This window comes from Melozone crissalis, unplaced genomic scaffold, assembly GCF_028551555.1.
Source record: "Melozone crissalis strain CALT ecotype California unplaced genomic scaffold, PUWL_Pcris_2 ptg000441l_1, whole genome shotgun sequence".
Taxonomy (NCBI): Eukaryota; Metazoa; Chordata; class Aves; order Passeriformes; family Passerellidae; genus Melozone; species Melozone crissalis.
In genome coordinates this window covers 113823-128585 of record NW_026536165.1, presented here as the reverse complement: position 1 = coordinate 128585, position 14763 = coordinate 113823, and the positions used below count along the sequence as shown (strand labels likewise).

The 14763-nt window shown below is 63.1% G+C and overlaps 1 protein-coding gene across 1 annotated transcript; it reads right to left on the bottom strand.

Moving 5' to 3' along the window:
- Positions 1–1290: 1290 nt before the first annotated feature.
- Positions 1291–7870, bottom strand: PEX19 (peroxisomal biogenesis factor 19). Its single transcript, XM_054294984.1, has 8 exons — positions 7765–7870; positions 6715–6812; positions 6477–6642; positions 5526–5611; positions 5274–5432; positions 3217–3393; positions 2059–2103; positions 1291–1444 (listed from the first exon to the last, which is right to left on the bottom strand). The coding sequence occupies exons 1-8, from the start codon at positions 7823–7825 to the stop codon at positions 1400–1402; spliced, it is 837 nt and encodes a 278-aa protein (XP_054150959.1). The 5' UTR covers positions 7826–7870; the 3' UTR covers positions 1291–1399.
- Positions 7871–14763: the final 6893 nt, after the last annotated feature.

Here is a 14763-nt window from a genome sequence, read left to right as displayed (position 1 = left end):
TATGGGGTCATTATAGGGTCCACAGTGGGGTTAGAGGGGCACTATAGGGTCACCCCAATGTTATTGTAGGGTCACCCCTGTTTAGGGTCACTCTAGGGTCACCAATGTTATTGTAAGGTCCCCAGTGGGGTTATAGGGCCACCCCTGTTTGGGGTCACTGCCGGATCACCAATGGGGTTATGGGGTCATTATAGGGTCACCCCAATGTTATTGTAGGGTCATCCCTGTTTAGGGTCATTATAGGGTCACCAATGGGATTATAGGGTCATTATAGGGTCATCAGTGGGGTTATGGGGTCATTATAGGGTCACCAATGGGGTTATGGGGTCACCCTGTGTTATAGGGTCACCTCTGTTTAGGGGCACTATAGGGGCACCCATGGGGTTATGGGGTCATTATAGGGCCACCAGTAGGGTTATGGGATTATTATAGGGTCACCCCAATGTTATTGTAGGGTCACCCCTGTTTAGGGTCATTATAGGGCCACCAGTGGGGTTATAGGGTGATTATAGGGTCATCAATGGGGTTAGATGGGCACTATAGGGTCACCAGTGGGGTTATGGGGTCATTACAGGGTCCACAGTGGGGTTACAGGGTCACCTCTGTTTAGGGTCACTGTAGGGTCCCACCCCTGTAGGGTCCCCAGTGTCCCACAGTGTCCCAAATGTCCCCCCAATGTCCCAAATGTCCCTATAGGGTCCCCAATGCCTCTGTAGAGTCCCCAGTGTCCCCATAGTGTCCCCAATGTTCCCACTGTGTCCCCACAATGTCCCTGTAGGGTCCTTAATGTCCCCCCAGTGTCCTCAATGTCCCTGTAGGGTCCCCAGTGTCCCCAATGTCCCTGTAGGGTCCTTAATGTCCCCCCAGTGTCCCCCGTATCCTCAACGTCCCTGTAGGGTCCCCAATGTCCCCAGTGTCCCCCCAATGTCCCTATAGGGTCCCCAATGTCTCCTCAGTGTCCCTACAATGTCCCCCCAATGTCCCCTCAGTGTCCCCACAATGTCCTCCCAGTGTCCCCTCAGTGTCCCCAATGTCCCCCCAATGTCCCCCCAATGTCCCCTCAGTGTCCCCAGTGTCCCCGAGCAGGCGCAGCCGTTCCCGTCACCATCTCTTTATTGGGGTCACCGGGGGGTGAGGGGGGGACACCTCCCCACATTGGGGGGGTCCCTGTGCCCCCCACCCCAAAAAACCCCAAAATTGGGGTGGGGGGGAGGCGCCAACCCCACTGCTGGGCTCCTCTGCACCTCCTTTATGGGGCTGGGGCACCCCAAATCCCCAAATCCGGGGGGCACCCAAAGCCATGGGGCACCCCAAATCCGGGGGGGCACCCCAAAGCCATGGGGCACCCCAAATCCATGGGGAGGACACCCCAAATCTGTGGGGTCACCCCAAACGTGCCCTACATGAGGCGGCACTGCTCCCCTGTGAGGTTCAGTCCTGGCGGCTGTGGGGGGGACATTGGGGTCACCCCGAATCTGTGGGGTCACCCCAAATCCCAGAGGGGTGCCCCATAGCCATGGGACACCCCAAATCCCAGAGAGGCACCCCAAAGCTGGGGGGAACCCCAAATCTATGGGGTCACCCCAAATCTATGGGGTCATCCCAGTTCTATGGGATCACCCCAAAGCTTTGGGGTCACCCCAAATCTATGGGATCACCCCAGTTTTATGGGGTCACCCCAAAGCTGAGGAGTCACCTCAAATCTTTTGGAATCATCCCAATTCTACGGGGTCACCTCAAATCTATGAGATTACCCCAAACTTTACAAGGTCACCCCAAATCTTTTGTGGTCCGCCCAATTCCATGGGGTCACCACAGTTCTATGGGGTCACCCCAAATTGATGGGATCACCTCAGTTCTGTGGGGTCACCCCAAATGTTTTGGAGTCACCCCAAATCTTTTGAGGCCACCCCAAATCTGTGAGTTCACCCCAATTTTAATGGGATCTCCCCAATTCCATGAGGTCACCCCAAATCCTCTGGGGTCCCCCCAGTTCTATGGGACCACCCCAAACCCTTTGGGTGACCCCAAACCCTTTGGGTGTCCCCAAACACTCACCGTGTCCCCTGCCAGCTCCTTGGGGGGGTGGCCCAGGTCCTGCAGCTGTGAGGGGACACAGAGGGGACACGAGGACATTGGGGGGGACATGGGGACATGGGGGGGACAGAGGGACATGAGAGGGACATGGGGAAACAGGGGATGACACAGAGGGGACAGAGGGACATGGTGGGGGACACAGAGGGGACACGGGGACATGGAGGGGACATGGGGACATCAGAGAGCACATGGGGGGGACAGAGGGACACAGAGGGGACAGAGGGACATGGGAGGGACATGGGGACACAAGGAGGGAACAGAGGGACACAGAGGGGACACAGGGGGACATGGGGACACAAGGAGGGGACAGAGGGACACAGAGGGGACACAGGGACATGGGGGAGTCAGAGGGACACGGAGGGGACATGGGGGGACAGAGGGGACATGGGGAGGGACAGAAGGAGGGGACACAGGGACACGAGGGGGACACAGGAACATGAGGATGACACAGAAGGACATGGGGGGGACACGGAGGGGACCCAGGGACATGGGGTGGGCTCAGAGGGACACTGGGGGGACATGGAGGGGACCCAGGGACACCGGGGGGACAGAAGGAGGGGACAGAGGGACACGAGGAGGACACAGGGACATGGGGGGAGTGACATGGAGGGGACCCAGAGCCCTGGGGGGGGTGACAAGGGGGTGACACAGAGAGGACATGGGTGTGACCCAGGGCCCCGGGGCAGTCAGAGGGACACGGGGGTGACACGGAGGGGACCCAGAGCCCTGGGGGGGGGGGGGGGGGGGGGGGGTGACAAGGGGGTGACCCATGGACCCAGGGTGATGACAGGGACACGGGGGTGACATGGAGGGGACACGGGGGTGACACAGAGAGGACCCAGGGCCCCAGGGTTGACACAGAGGGGACACGGAGGTGACACAAAACCCCCAGGGGGTGACACAGAGGGGACCCAGGTCCCCAGGGGGGTGACACGGGAGTGACCCAGAGCCCGGGGGCGGTCAAAGGGACACAGGGGTGACACGGGGGTGACACGGAGGTGACACAGGTCCCCAGGGGGGTGACACGGAGGTGACCCAGGGCCCAAGGGGAGGGTCAGAGGGACACAGGGGTGACACGGGGGTGACACGGAGGTGACACAGGTGACCCTCCAGCCGCACCTGCTGCATCAGGTCCAGCAGGGTCTCGAAGCGCTCCCGGCGCTGCCCCTCGGGCTCCTCGGGCCGCTCCCGCTCCAGCTCCGCGCAGATCCGCAGCATCAGCGCCTGCTGCTGGCCGAACCGCGCCCGCTGCTCCGGGGGCAGGGTCCCCTCGTGCTGCCGGAGCCACTCCGGGTACTGGGGACAGTGAGGGGACAGTGAGGGGACAGTGAGGGAACCCCCAAATCCACCATGGAAACCCCAAATCCCAGCCCCATCAGCGCCTGCTGCTGGCCGAACCGCGCCCGCTGCTCCGGGGGCAGGGTCCCCTCGTGCTGCCGGAGCCACTCCGGATACTGGGGACAGCAGGGGACATCGAGGGGACAGTGAGGGGACACCGGGGTCACTGCAGGATCCCCCAAATCCCAGCCAATCCCAGCCCCATCAACCCTGAACTGTGCAGGGGGCAGGGACCCCTCGTGCTGCCGGAGCCACTCCGGGTACTGGGGACAGCGAGGGGACACCCAGGGGACAGTAAGGGGACACCGGGGTCACTGCAGGATCCCCCAAATCCCAGCCAATCCCAGCCCCACCAGCACCCACAGCTCCGGAGGCAGGGTCCCCTCGTGCTGCCGGAGCCACTCCGGGTACTGGGGACAGCAGGGGACAGTGAGGGGACCCCCAAATCCCCCATGGAACCCCAAATCCCATCCCCATCAGCCCCTGCTGCGCCCTGAACTGTGCCCGCTGTTCTGGGGACAGGGACCCCTCGTGCTGCCGGAGCCACTCCGGGTACTGGGGACAGCAGGGGACAGTGAGGGGACAGTGAGGGAACCCCCAAATCCCCCATGGAAACCCCAAATCCCAGCCAATCCCAGCCCCATCAACCCTGAACTGTGCTGGGGACAGGGACTCCTTGTGCTGCCACAGCCACTCTGATACTGGGGACATTGAGGGGACAGTGAGGGAACCCCCAAATCCCCCATGGAACCCCCAAATCCCAGCCCCATCAGCCCCTGCTGCGCCCTGAACTGTGCCCGCTGTGCCCATGCTGCTGGAGCCACTCTGGGTACTGGGGACACCCAGGGGACATCGAGGGGACAGTGAGGAAACCCCCAAATCCCAGCCATGGAACCCCCAGATCCCCCATGGAACCCCCAAATCCCAGCCAATCCCAGCCCCATCAGCCCTGAACTGTGCTGGGGACAGGGACTCCTTGTGCTGCCACAGCCACTCTGATACTGGGGACATTGAGGGGACAGTGAGGGGACAGTGAGAGGACAGTGGAGTCACTGTAGGAACCCTCAAATCCCCCAGGGAACCCCCAAATCCCCTATGGGACCCCCAGATCCCAACCCACTCAGCGCCCCAAATTGCACCCGCTGCTCTGGGGACAGGGACCCCTCGTGCTGCCGCAGCCACTCTGATGCTGGGGACACCCAGGGGACAGTGAGGGGACAATAGGGTCACTGTAGGAACCCTCAAATCTCCCATGGAACCCCCAAATCGCAGCCAATCCCAGCCCCTCAGTGCCCCAAACTGTGCCCACTGCTCTGGGGACAGGCACCCCTCGTGCTGCCACAGCCACTCCGGGTATGTCCCCATGACTTCCCCAAGTTTCCCAAAGGATTTTGGGGACCCCCCCCCCCAGTTTTTTTGGGCTGCTCTCCCCATTTTTTGGGGTTTCTCCCCGTTTTCTGGGGTCCCACCTTCTCGGTGATCTCCTTGAGAGAGGGGTAGAGCATACCCTTGGACAGCAGGGACTCCTTGATGTCCCCATGACACCCCTGAGTTTCCCACACCCCAAAGGATCCCTCCAAGATTTCAGGAACCCTCCCAGGTTTTCTGGGGTGCCCTCCTCAGGTTTTTTGGGGTGCCCTCCCTGTTTTTGGGGTTTTTGGGGTCCCACCTTCTCGGTGATCTCCATGAGGGAGGGGTAGAGCACATCCTTGGACAGCAGGAACTGCACCATGTCCCCGTAACACCCCTGAATTTCCCACTCATCCGACCAGGATTTTGGGGACTCCCCCAGGTTTTTTGGGGTGCCCTCCCAGTTTTTGGGGTTTCTGGGGTCCCACCTTCTCGGTGATCTCCTTGAGGGAGGGGTAGAGCACGTCCTTGGACAGCAGGGACTCCATGATGCTGCGCATGACGGGCAGGACGCCGTCGCCGCCGCCCTCGTCCAGCCCCAGCCCCTCCAGGGCCTTGGCCAGCTCCTCCTCGGATCCCGGGGAGTTCTGCGGGACCCCCGGGACCCCGTCAGCCCCCCGGGACCCCCGGGACACCCCCGGGACCCCCGGGAAGGGCTGCAGGGAGGGAGGGAGGGGTACCTGGAGGTCGTTGGCGTTCTTGGCCAGCCCGCTCAGCGTCTCCTTGAGGCAGGAGGTGAATTCCTGCTGCGAGGCCGCATCGCTGCCTGCGGGGTGGGAATGGAATTGGGGTGGGATTGGGATCGGGTTGGGATGGATTTGGGATTGGGATGGGGTTGGGATTGGAGTTGGGGTGGGGTTGGGATTGGGGTGGGAACGGGAATAGGAATGGGGATGGGATGGATTTGGGATTGGGGTCGGGATGGATTTGGGATTGAGATGGGGTGGGAATGGGGTTGGGGTGGATTTGGGATTGGGGTTGGGATGGGAATGGGGTTGGGGTGGGAATGGAGTTGGGCATGGGAATGGGATGGATTTGGGGTTGGGATAGATTTGGGATGGATTTGAAACGGGGTTGGGAATGTGAAAGGGGTAGGAATGGGGTTGGGAATGGGAGGCGATTGGGGTTGGGATGGAGTGGGATGGATTTGGGATTGGGATGGGGTTGGGACTGGGATGGGGATGGGGTTGGGAATGGGTTTGGGATTGGAGTGGGTTGGGATGGGAATGAGGTGGGATGGGGTTGGGATGGGAATGGAGTTGGGAATGGGATAGATTTGGGTTTGGGATAGATTTGGAATGGATTTGGGATGGGGTTGGGAATGGGGGGCAATTAGGGTTGGGATGGGGTTGGGATAGGAGGGTTAGGAATGGGAATGGGATGGGGTTGGGATGAAGGATAATGGGAATAATGCAGGGTCCCATGAGGTGTTGTCCCCGATCCCAAACAGGGAGAACAACTCCAGATGGGATTAGGGATTGGGAATAATGGGAATAATGGGAATAATGCAGGATCCTGCTGGAGTTCTGCCCCCAGTCCCAAACACGTGAACACCTCCATTTGGGATTAGGATTGGGGATAACCAGGACGCCCTTCCCAGGGCTGTGACCCCCCTGTCCCCCCACACCCACCGACTTTCCCAGCAGCCTCTGAGAGCTTCTGGAACTGCTCCACCAGCTGTGGCTCCTGCCGTGCCAGCTCCTGCATGGCCTCCTGGAACTCAGCCGCCGCCTGCGCCGCCAGCTCGCCCTCAAAGAGCTCCTGGAAGAACCTTTCCTGCGAGGAGAACAGCGAGTCCTGCCCAGCACGGCATAGCACGGCCCCAGAGAGGGCACACGCAAAGGGGGGCCGGGGTTTTGGGGTGCTCACCTTGGCGGAGTCGGCGGCTGAGGGAGGGGAAGGGGGGCAGGAGGAGCTGGCGGGGGCAGGGGGCGCGGGGCGGCTGCGCTCGAAGTCGTCCAGGGCACCTGAGGGGGGCTTTGGGGTCAGGGGGTACCAAAATGGGGGTGCAGCCCCACAGGGAGGTCATGGGCACCCAGTGGAATGGGTGTGGTAAAGTGTACAGCAAAAAATTGCACCCCAATAATCCCTACCCCTAAAACTGCACACCAATAACCTCTACCCCAAAAAGTGAACCCCAATAACGTCTATCCTAAAAGTGCAGTCCAAAACTTCATCCCAGTAACCCCAGCCCCTGATTGCACCCCAAAAACTGCACCCCAATAACCTCTACCCCAACACTGCACACCAAAAACTGCACCCCAAAACTGCGCCCCAGTAACTTCCACCCCAAAACTGCGCCAAATAACCCCTAACCAATTGCACCCCAAAAACTGCACCCCAATAACCTCTACTCGAAAACTGCAGCCCAGAAACTGCACCCCAATAACTCCTACCTCTGATTGCACCCCCAAACTGTACCCCAATTACCTCTACCCCCAATTACACCCCAAACCTGCACCCCACTAACCCCTACCTCTAACTGCACCCCAATAACTCCCATCCCAACTGAACCCAAATAACTGCACCCCAAAAGCTTCATTCCCCTGTACCCCCATAACCTCCAGACTTCCCCCAGACCCCAACAACCCCAGACCCCAACAACCCTCAGACCCCCTCTCACCCCAATGACTCCCCCGGTCCCTCACGACCCCCAGCCCCTCACGGCCCTCCCTCACACCAATAACCCCCAGTCCCCCCTGGACCCCAACAACCCCCAGACCCCCCTCACTCCAGTGACCCTCACCCCAATGTCCCCCCCGGCCCCTCATGACCCCCAGCATCCCCCGCTCCCCTCTCACCCCAATGACCCCCGACCCCCCTCGCCCCCCATCGCTCCCAACGCCGCGCAGCCTCCCCACACCCCGCTGACCCCCAGGCCCCTCCGGTCCCCCCGGTCCCCCCCGGGCCACCCCTCACTCTCCAGCAGCTCCTCCAACTCCGCGTCGGGCCCCGGGCCCGGGCCCGGCTCCGCCGCCATCTTGGCCCACTCCGCCCTGCGCCGCCAGGGGGCGCTGCCGCGGGACACGCCCCTTCCCGCCCACGGGACACGCCCCCCGGAAAACCCGGAACGGAATCGGGAGAGGGAACGGGAACGGGAACCGCCCACAGGGACACGCCCCCCCCGGAAAACCCGGAACGGAATTGGGAGAGGGAACGAGAACGGGAACCGCCCACAGGGACACGCCCCCCCCGGAAAACCCGGAACGGAATCGGGAACGGGAACCTCCCCAGAGGACACGCCCCCCCGGAAAACCCGGAACGGAATCCGGAACGGGAACCGCCCCAAAAGCCCCTCCCAGAAAACCCAGAACATATTTAGGAATGGGAATGGGAGCGGGAACGGAAATGGGAACCGGAATGGGATTGGGAATGGGAATGGGAATGGGAGTGGGAACAGGAATGAGAACGGGAATAGGAATGGGAGTGGGAATGGAAATGGGAAATGGGAACAGGAGAGGGAATGGGAACGGGAACGGGAATGGGAGCAGGAATGGGAGTGGGTACAGGAATGGAAATGGCAACGGGAACGGGAGTGGGAAATGGGAGCAGGAACAGGAGCGAGAATGGGAACGGGAACAGGAATGGGAACGGGAACAGGAAAGGGATTGGGAATGGGAACGGGAGTGGGAACAGGAGAGGGAACGAGAATGGGAATGTAAATGGGAATGGGATTGGGATCGGGAATAGGAACGGGAGCAGGAACAGGAATGGGAACAGGAACGGGAATGGAAGCAGGGACTGGGGTTGGGAATAGGAACCGGGACCAGGAACTGTGCCTGGGAGCCCCATCCCAAATGTTGGGGTCCTGCTCCCTGAAATCCCAGATTTTGGGGTCACAGAACCTGCACATCCCACTTTTGGGGTCCTGGATTTTGGGGTCCCAGAGCTTGGATGCCCAAGATTTTGGGGTCCCATTTTTGGGGTCCCAGCACCTCCCCCAGTGTCCCCCCTGTGTCCCCGCTGGGGACAAAGCAAGGAACAACCCCCGAGTGTCCCAGGGGGGTTGGGACGGACCCCGAGCCCCCCAAAACCGCCGGGACCCTCCTGGGGACCCCCCCCCAGTCCCGGGCGGGGTTGGGGCAGGGCGGGCTCAGTCCCGGGTGGGATTTAGGGGCAAGAATTGAATTTATTGTGCAGAAAAATGAAAAATGAGACAGAAATCAAAGTTTAACTTTCCTTCCTTCCATCGGGGGGGGGGGGCTCTGCTCGCTGGGACCACCCTGGGGTGTCCCCAAAACCCCAGAGTGTCCCCAAAACCCCCCGGGGTGTCCCCAAAACCCTCCTGGGGTCGCTCTGGGCTCGTTCTTGGGATTGTCCCAAATTCCTGCGGCTCTGAGGGACAGAGGGACAGGGGACAGGGACAGGGGACAGGGACAGGTCCTGGTAGCCCCAGGGAGGGACAGGGGACAGGGACAGGTCCTGGTGGCCCCAGGGAGGGGACAAGGCCAGCTGCCAGCAGCTTGTGGTGGCCACGGTCACAAGGGACAGGGACAGGACACGGTGGCCACAAGGAGGGGACAGGGACAGGGACAGAGGGACGGTGGCCATGGGCAAGTTGGGCACCCACAGGACAAGGGGACACACTCGTGTGGCTGTCCCCAGTGCCACCCAGTGCCACCCCCCGGTGCCATCCCGGTGTCACAGCACGGTCTCATGGATGTCACCGCTGTCCCCAGGGTGGCATTTGGGGACCTGGCAGCTTCCTGAGTGGTGGCACTTGGGGACCCAGGGTCACCCTGGTGTCACAGCACATTCTTATCGATGTCACCACTGTCCCCTGAGTGGCATTTGGAGACCCAGTGCCACCCCCGGTGCCACCCCGGTGTCACAGCACGTTCTCGTAGTCCCCGCTGTCCCCTGGGTGCCACCTCGGTGCCCGCAGCTCCGCGTAGGTCACCTGGGGCTCCTCGGGGGTGGCACCTGGGGACCCTGCGGGAGACACCGGTGCCACCCAGTGCCACCCACGGGTGCCACGTCCCTGTGCCCGCACTCCTGCCATCTCCTGGGTGGCATCTGGGGACCCGGTGCCACCCACAGTGCCACCCCCGGTGCCACCCAGTGTCTCCCAGTGTCCCACAGTGTCCCCAAGTATCACCTAGTGCCACCCCCAGTGTCCCCCAGGGCTACCCAGTGTCCCCCCGTGACACCAAGTGCCACCCCCAGTGTCCCCCAGTGTCACCCAATGCCACCAAGTGTCCCCCAGTGTCTCCCAGTGCCACCCCGTGTCACCCCCAGTGTCCCTCGGTGTCACCCCTGGTGCCAACCTCAGTGCCACCCCAGTGTCACAGCACATTCCCATCAATGTCACCACTGTCCCCTGGGTACCATCTGGGGACCCAGCATCTCCCTGGGGGTGGCATTTGGGACCCCGGTGCCGCCCCCAATGCCACCCCCAGTGCCACCCCCGGTGCCACCCGCTGTCCCCACTCACCCGCTGCCCTGGCCATGGGCACCACGTGGCTGTAGAGCACCTCCTCCCCCTCGAGGGGCACCACGGGGGTCCTGTGGGGACAATGGGGACAGGGGGGTGGCCTCCAGGTGGCATCTGGGGACATGGGGACACCCCCGGGCCCCTCCCTCACTCACCTGTCCTGGGGTGTCCTGGGGGCTGCGGGAAAAGGGGGGTGACAGTGGGGTGACAAGGGGGTCAGGGGTCCTAAAATTGTCCCCATTGTCCCCATTGTCCCCATTGTCCCCCACCCCATTGTCCCCATTGTCCCCACCCCATTGTCCCGACTGTCCCCATCCCATTGTCCCCAACCCTGTGTACCAACTGTCCCCATTTTTCCCATCCCATTGTCCCCATTGTCTCCACTATCCCCATTGTTACCCACTCCATTGTCCCCCCATTGTCCCCTGTGTCCCCATTGTCACCCACTGCATTGTCCCCCCATTGTCCCCTGTGTCCCCATTGTCACCCACCCCATTGTCCCAATTGTGTCCCAATTGCCCCCCCCTTGTCACCACCCCATTGTCCCCACCCCATTGTCCCCATTGTCCCCCCAGTGTCCCCCGTGTCACCCACCACGGCGGTGGCACCGCTGCCATCCCACGATGGCCGCCCCGAGCAGGACCAGGGCCAGGAGGGAGCTGCCAACCCCTGCGGCCACTGCTGGGGACAGAGGGGACACTTTGGGGTCACCCAGGGTGGACTGCCCCCCTCTGTGACCCCGAGTGATGCCACCTGTGCCCTGTCACCTCTGTGTCACCTCTGTGTCACCTCCAGGGACAAATCCGTGGTTCCAAGCCCCCACAGTGACCCTGAGTGATACTACCTGTGCCCTGTCCCCTCTGTGTCACCTCTGTGTCACCAGGGACAGAGAGGGGACAAACCCGGGGTGCTGAGCTCCCAATGAGTGACGCCACCTGTGCCCTGTCACCTCTGTGTCACCTCCAGGGACAAACCCAGGATTCCAAGCCCCCCACAATATCCCCGAGCGCCATCACCTGTGTCCCTGTGTCCCCACGTTGTCACCTCCAGGGCCAGCTCAGGGCTGAGTGCCCGGAACACGCGGTGCCCGTCCTGTCCCAGCTGGTTGGTGGCCACGCACTGCCAGGTGCCCGAATGTCCCACATCGATGTCCCCGAGCTCCAGGAGGGGACCCCGGGCCACCTCCTGCCCGTTGTGCAGCCAGGTGAAGGTGACAGGGGCTGAGCCCACCTGCACCGAGCAGCGCAGGGTCACGTTGTCACCTGTGTGCACCTGGTGTGACAGGGGACCAGGGGTGATGGTGGCATTGGCCACGGGCACTGTGGGGACACAGGACAGAGGGTGATGGTGGCATTGGCCACGGGCACTGTGGGGACACAGACAGGGTTGGCACCAGGCGAGGTGGGATGGGGTTGCCGTGGGTGGGGTCACCCCGATCCCGAGGGTCCCACTCACCCAGGACGGTGACATTCATGGTGTCACTCTCGGCCACGCTGTCCCCGTCGCTGACCCGGCACCGGTACTGGCCGCTGTCATTGTCCCCAACGTGTCCCAGCTCCAGGCGGGGGCCGGTGCCCAGCGGTGCCCCCGAGCCCTCCCGGTGCCAGGAGAAGGACAGGGGACCTGTCCCCATGGCCACTGTGCAGCTCAGCACCAGGCTGTCCCCAAGTGCCACCTGTCCCCCGGGGGGCTGCGCTGACAGGGACACACCCGAGGGTGGGACCCCTGTGGGAGGAGGGGACAGCAGGGGACAGTGAGGGACACAGGGGAGGGCAGAGAGGGGCAGGGGGACCCCAGGGAGGGAGGGGGGTGCAGAGATGGGGGGGCTTGGAAATAGGGGGGGACAGGGAGGGGACACCGGGAGAGGGAGGGGGGTGACAGCAGGGAGGGGTGAGGGGACACAGGCAGGGATGGGGGGACTCGGGGACAGTGAGGGGGGGCCGGGGACAGGGATGGGAGGACATGGGGAGGGACCTGGGAAGGAATGGGGGGACTGGGGACAATAGGGGGGGACCTAGGGAGGGATGGGATGACTGGGGACAGGGATGAGGGGACATGGGGACAGAAGGGGGGGGACCCAGGGAGGGGTGGGGGGGACCGGGGACAGAGATGAGGGGACTGGGGACAGAGATGGGGGTCCCGGGCAGTAATGGGGGGACATGGAAAAGGTGTTGGGGAAGGATGGGGGTACCCAGAAAGAGCTGGGGGACCCAGGGTGGCACCCGGGAAGGAATGGGGGACACGGGCCATGGTTGGGGGACCCGGGGAAGGATGGAAGGAGCTGGGGAGGGACCCGGGCAGAGATGGGGACACCCGGGAATGGTGTCAGGGAGGGTTGGGGATCCCCAAGCAGGGCTGGGGGACATGGGAGGGGACTCGGGAAAAGAGGGGGGGACCCGGGGTGGGATGGGGGGACACGGGGGGAGTGATGGGGGAACCCGAGGAAGGACTCAGGGTGGGCTGGGAGCACCAAGTCAGGGCTGGGGGACTCAGGAAAGGTGTCAGGGAGGGCTGTGGGTGCCCAGGCAGTGATGGGGGTCCCCAACCAGGGGATCGGGGAGGGATTTTGTGGGGGCTCCCCGTGCCCATCCCCGCACTCACTGCGCACCGTGACGCTGAGCCGGGCGCTGCTCTTCCGCACGGTCCCACCCTGGGTCTGCACCTCACAGCTGTAATTCCCCGAGTGGGAGACCCCCACGGCGGGCAGCAGCAGCTGCGGGGACCCCTGCGGGCCCCCCACCACCCACCCGTCCCGATAGAACCGGTACAGGAGGGGGGCTGGGGGCCGCAGGGGGCTGGGGGTGCTGCGGCAGCTGAGAGTCAGGGGGGACCCCACGGTGATCTCGGGGGGACCCTGCAACACCGGGACCGAGAAGAGCTCTGGGAAGGAGAGAGGAGGGGATTTGTGAGCCTGAATCCCTGGGGAGGGGCTGTGGGGGTGTCGGGGTGGGGGCTGTGGGGGGCTCACCGTGCACTGTCACTGTCACCGGCACTGACCACCACCACTTCTCTGACGTCCAGTATTCCACCCAGCCCTCGCAGCTGTAGCTGCCGCTGTGGTTCAGCTGCAGAGGGGACAGGGACAGCTCGGTGCCATCGGGGAGCCCCCTCAGTTCTGTCCCCTCGTGGTAGAAGGACACCGAGGTGACCGTGCGGTTCCACTTGCCCCGGCAGCGCAGTGTCACCGTGTCCCCCTCCAGCAGCGCCCGCACCGGCACCTGCAGGACCAGCAATTCTGGGGGACAGAGGGGACCTGTCACACCCGATGGCACCAGGACCCCCCATTGGGTCTCCCAGCACACCAGGAATGCCCAGTTCCAGCACTGGGATGCTCTGGGATGTCACCAGACAGGCTCTGGTCACACAGGAGGTGACCCATGGAGCGGAGCCCACCCAGAGCCCTCGGGGTCCCCACAGCGCCAGCCTGGGCGTACCCAAACCCCGCTCACCATCTGAGACTGTCACTGGGGGGCTGCGCCCACTGCCAGGTCTGTAACACTCGTAGGTGCCACTCTCGGTGACAGTGAAGCTCTCCTGTCTCTTCTGCCACCAAGGCTTCCTGTTCTTGTACCAGGTGGTGGCACCGGAGCCCTGGCAGGTCAGTGTCACCCGGTCCCACAGCACTGGTGGTGTCCAGGGGGGCTCCACGAGGAGCTGGGTGGTCTGGGCACCTGCGGGTGACAGGGGACACCAGCCTGCCAGGGCCACCATGGGCACCTGTGGGTGACAGGGGACACCAGCCTGCCAGGGCCACCATGGGCACCTGCGGGTGACAGGGGACACCAGCCTGCCAGGGCCACCATGGGGCTGGGGACAGCGGCGTGGGGCCAGGGCATCCCCCGAGGACTCACCAGCGAGGCCGAGGGTCTGGGCTGGAAGGGAGAAGGGACAGGGCTCAGTGGGGGTGGCACCATGGGGACAGCAGCTCGGGGACACGGGGTGTGGGGCTGTCCCCGAGTTGTCCCCGTGGGGACAGAAGTTCTTGTGGGAAAGTGCTCGGGGACAGTCCCCAGCAGGTCTGGAGAGGCTCCCAGGGGACAGCTCTGTCACAGCCGCCCACGCGCCACGTTCAGGTGACACTGACGCCACCACGGGGACACCGCGGCCACCCCGTGATGGCTCAGGTCACCCCCGCCAGCCCCACGGCCACATGGTCCCCATGGCCCCGTTCTGATGGCACCTGTCCCCACGGCCACATCCCCGTGGTGATTTTCCCCTTGTCCCTGTCCTTGCATTCCTGTCCCTCTGTCCTCACGGTGCCAAACCCGAAATCTCTGTCCCCAAATCCTTGTCCCCAAATCCTTGTCCCCATCCTTCTCCCCAAATCCTTCTCCCCAAATCCCTGTCCCCAAATCCTCTCCCACATCCCTATCTGCAAATCCCTGACACTCCATTCCTGTCCCCAAATCCTCTCCCCAATCCCTGTCCCCAAATCCCAGTCCCCCCATTCCTTTCCCCCATCTCTGTCCCCAAATCCTTTCCCC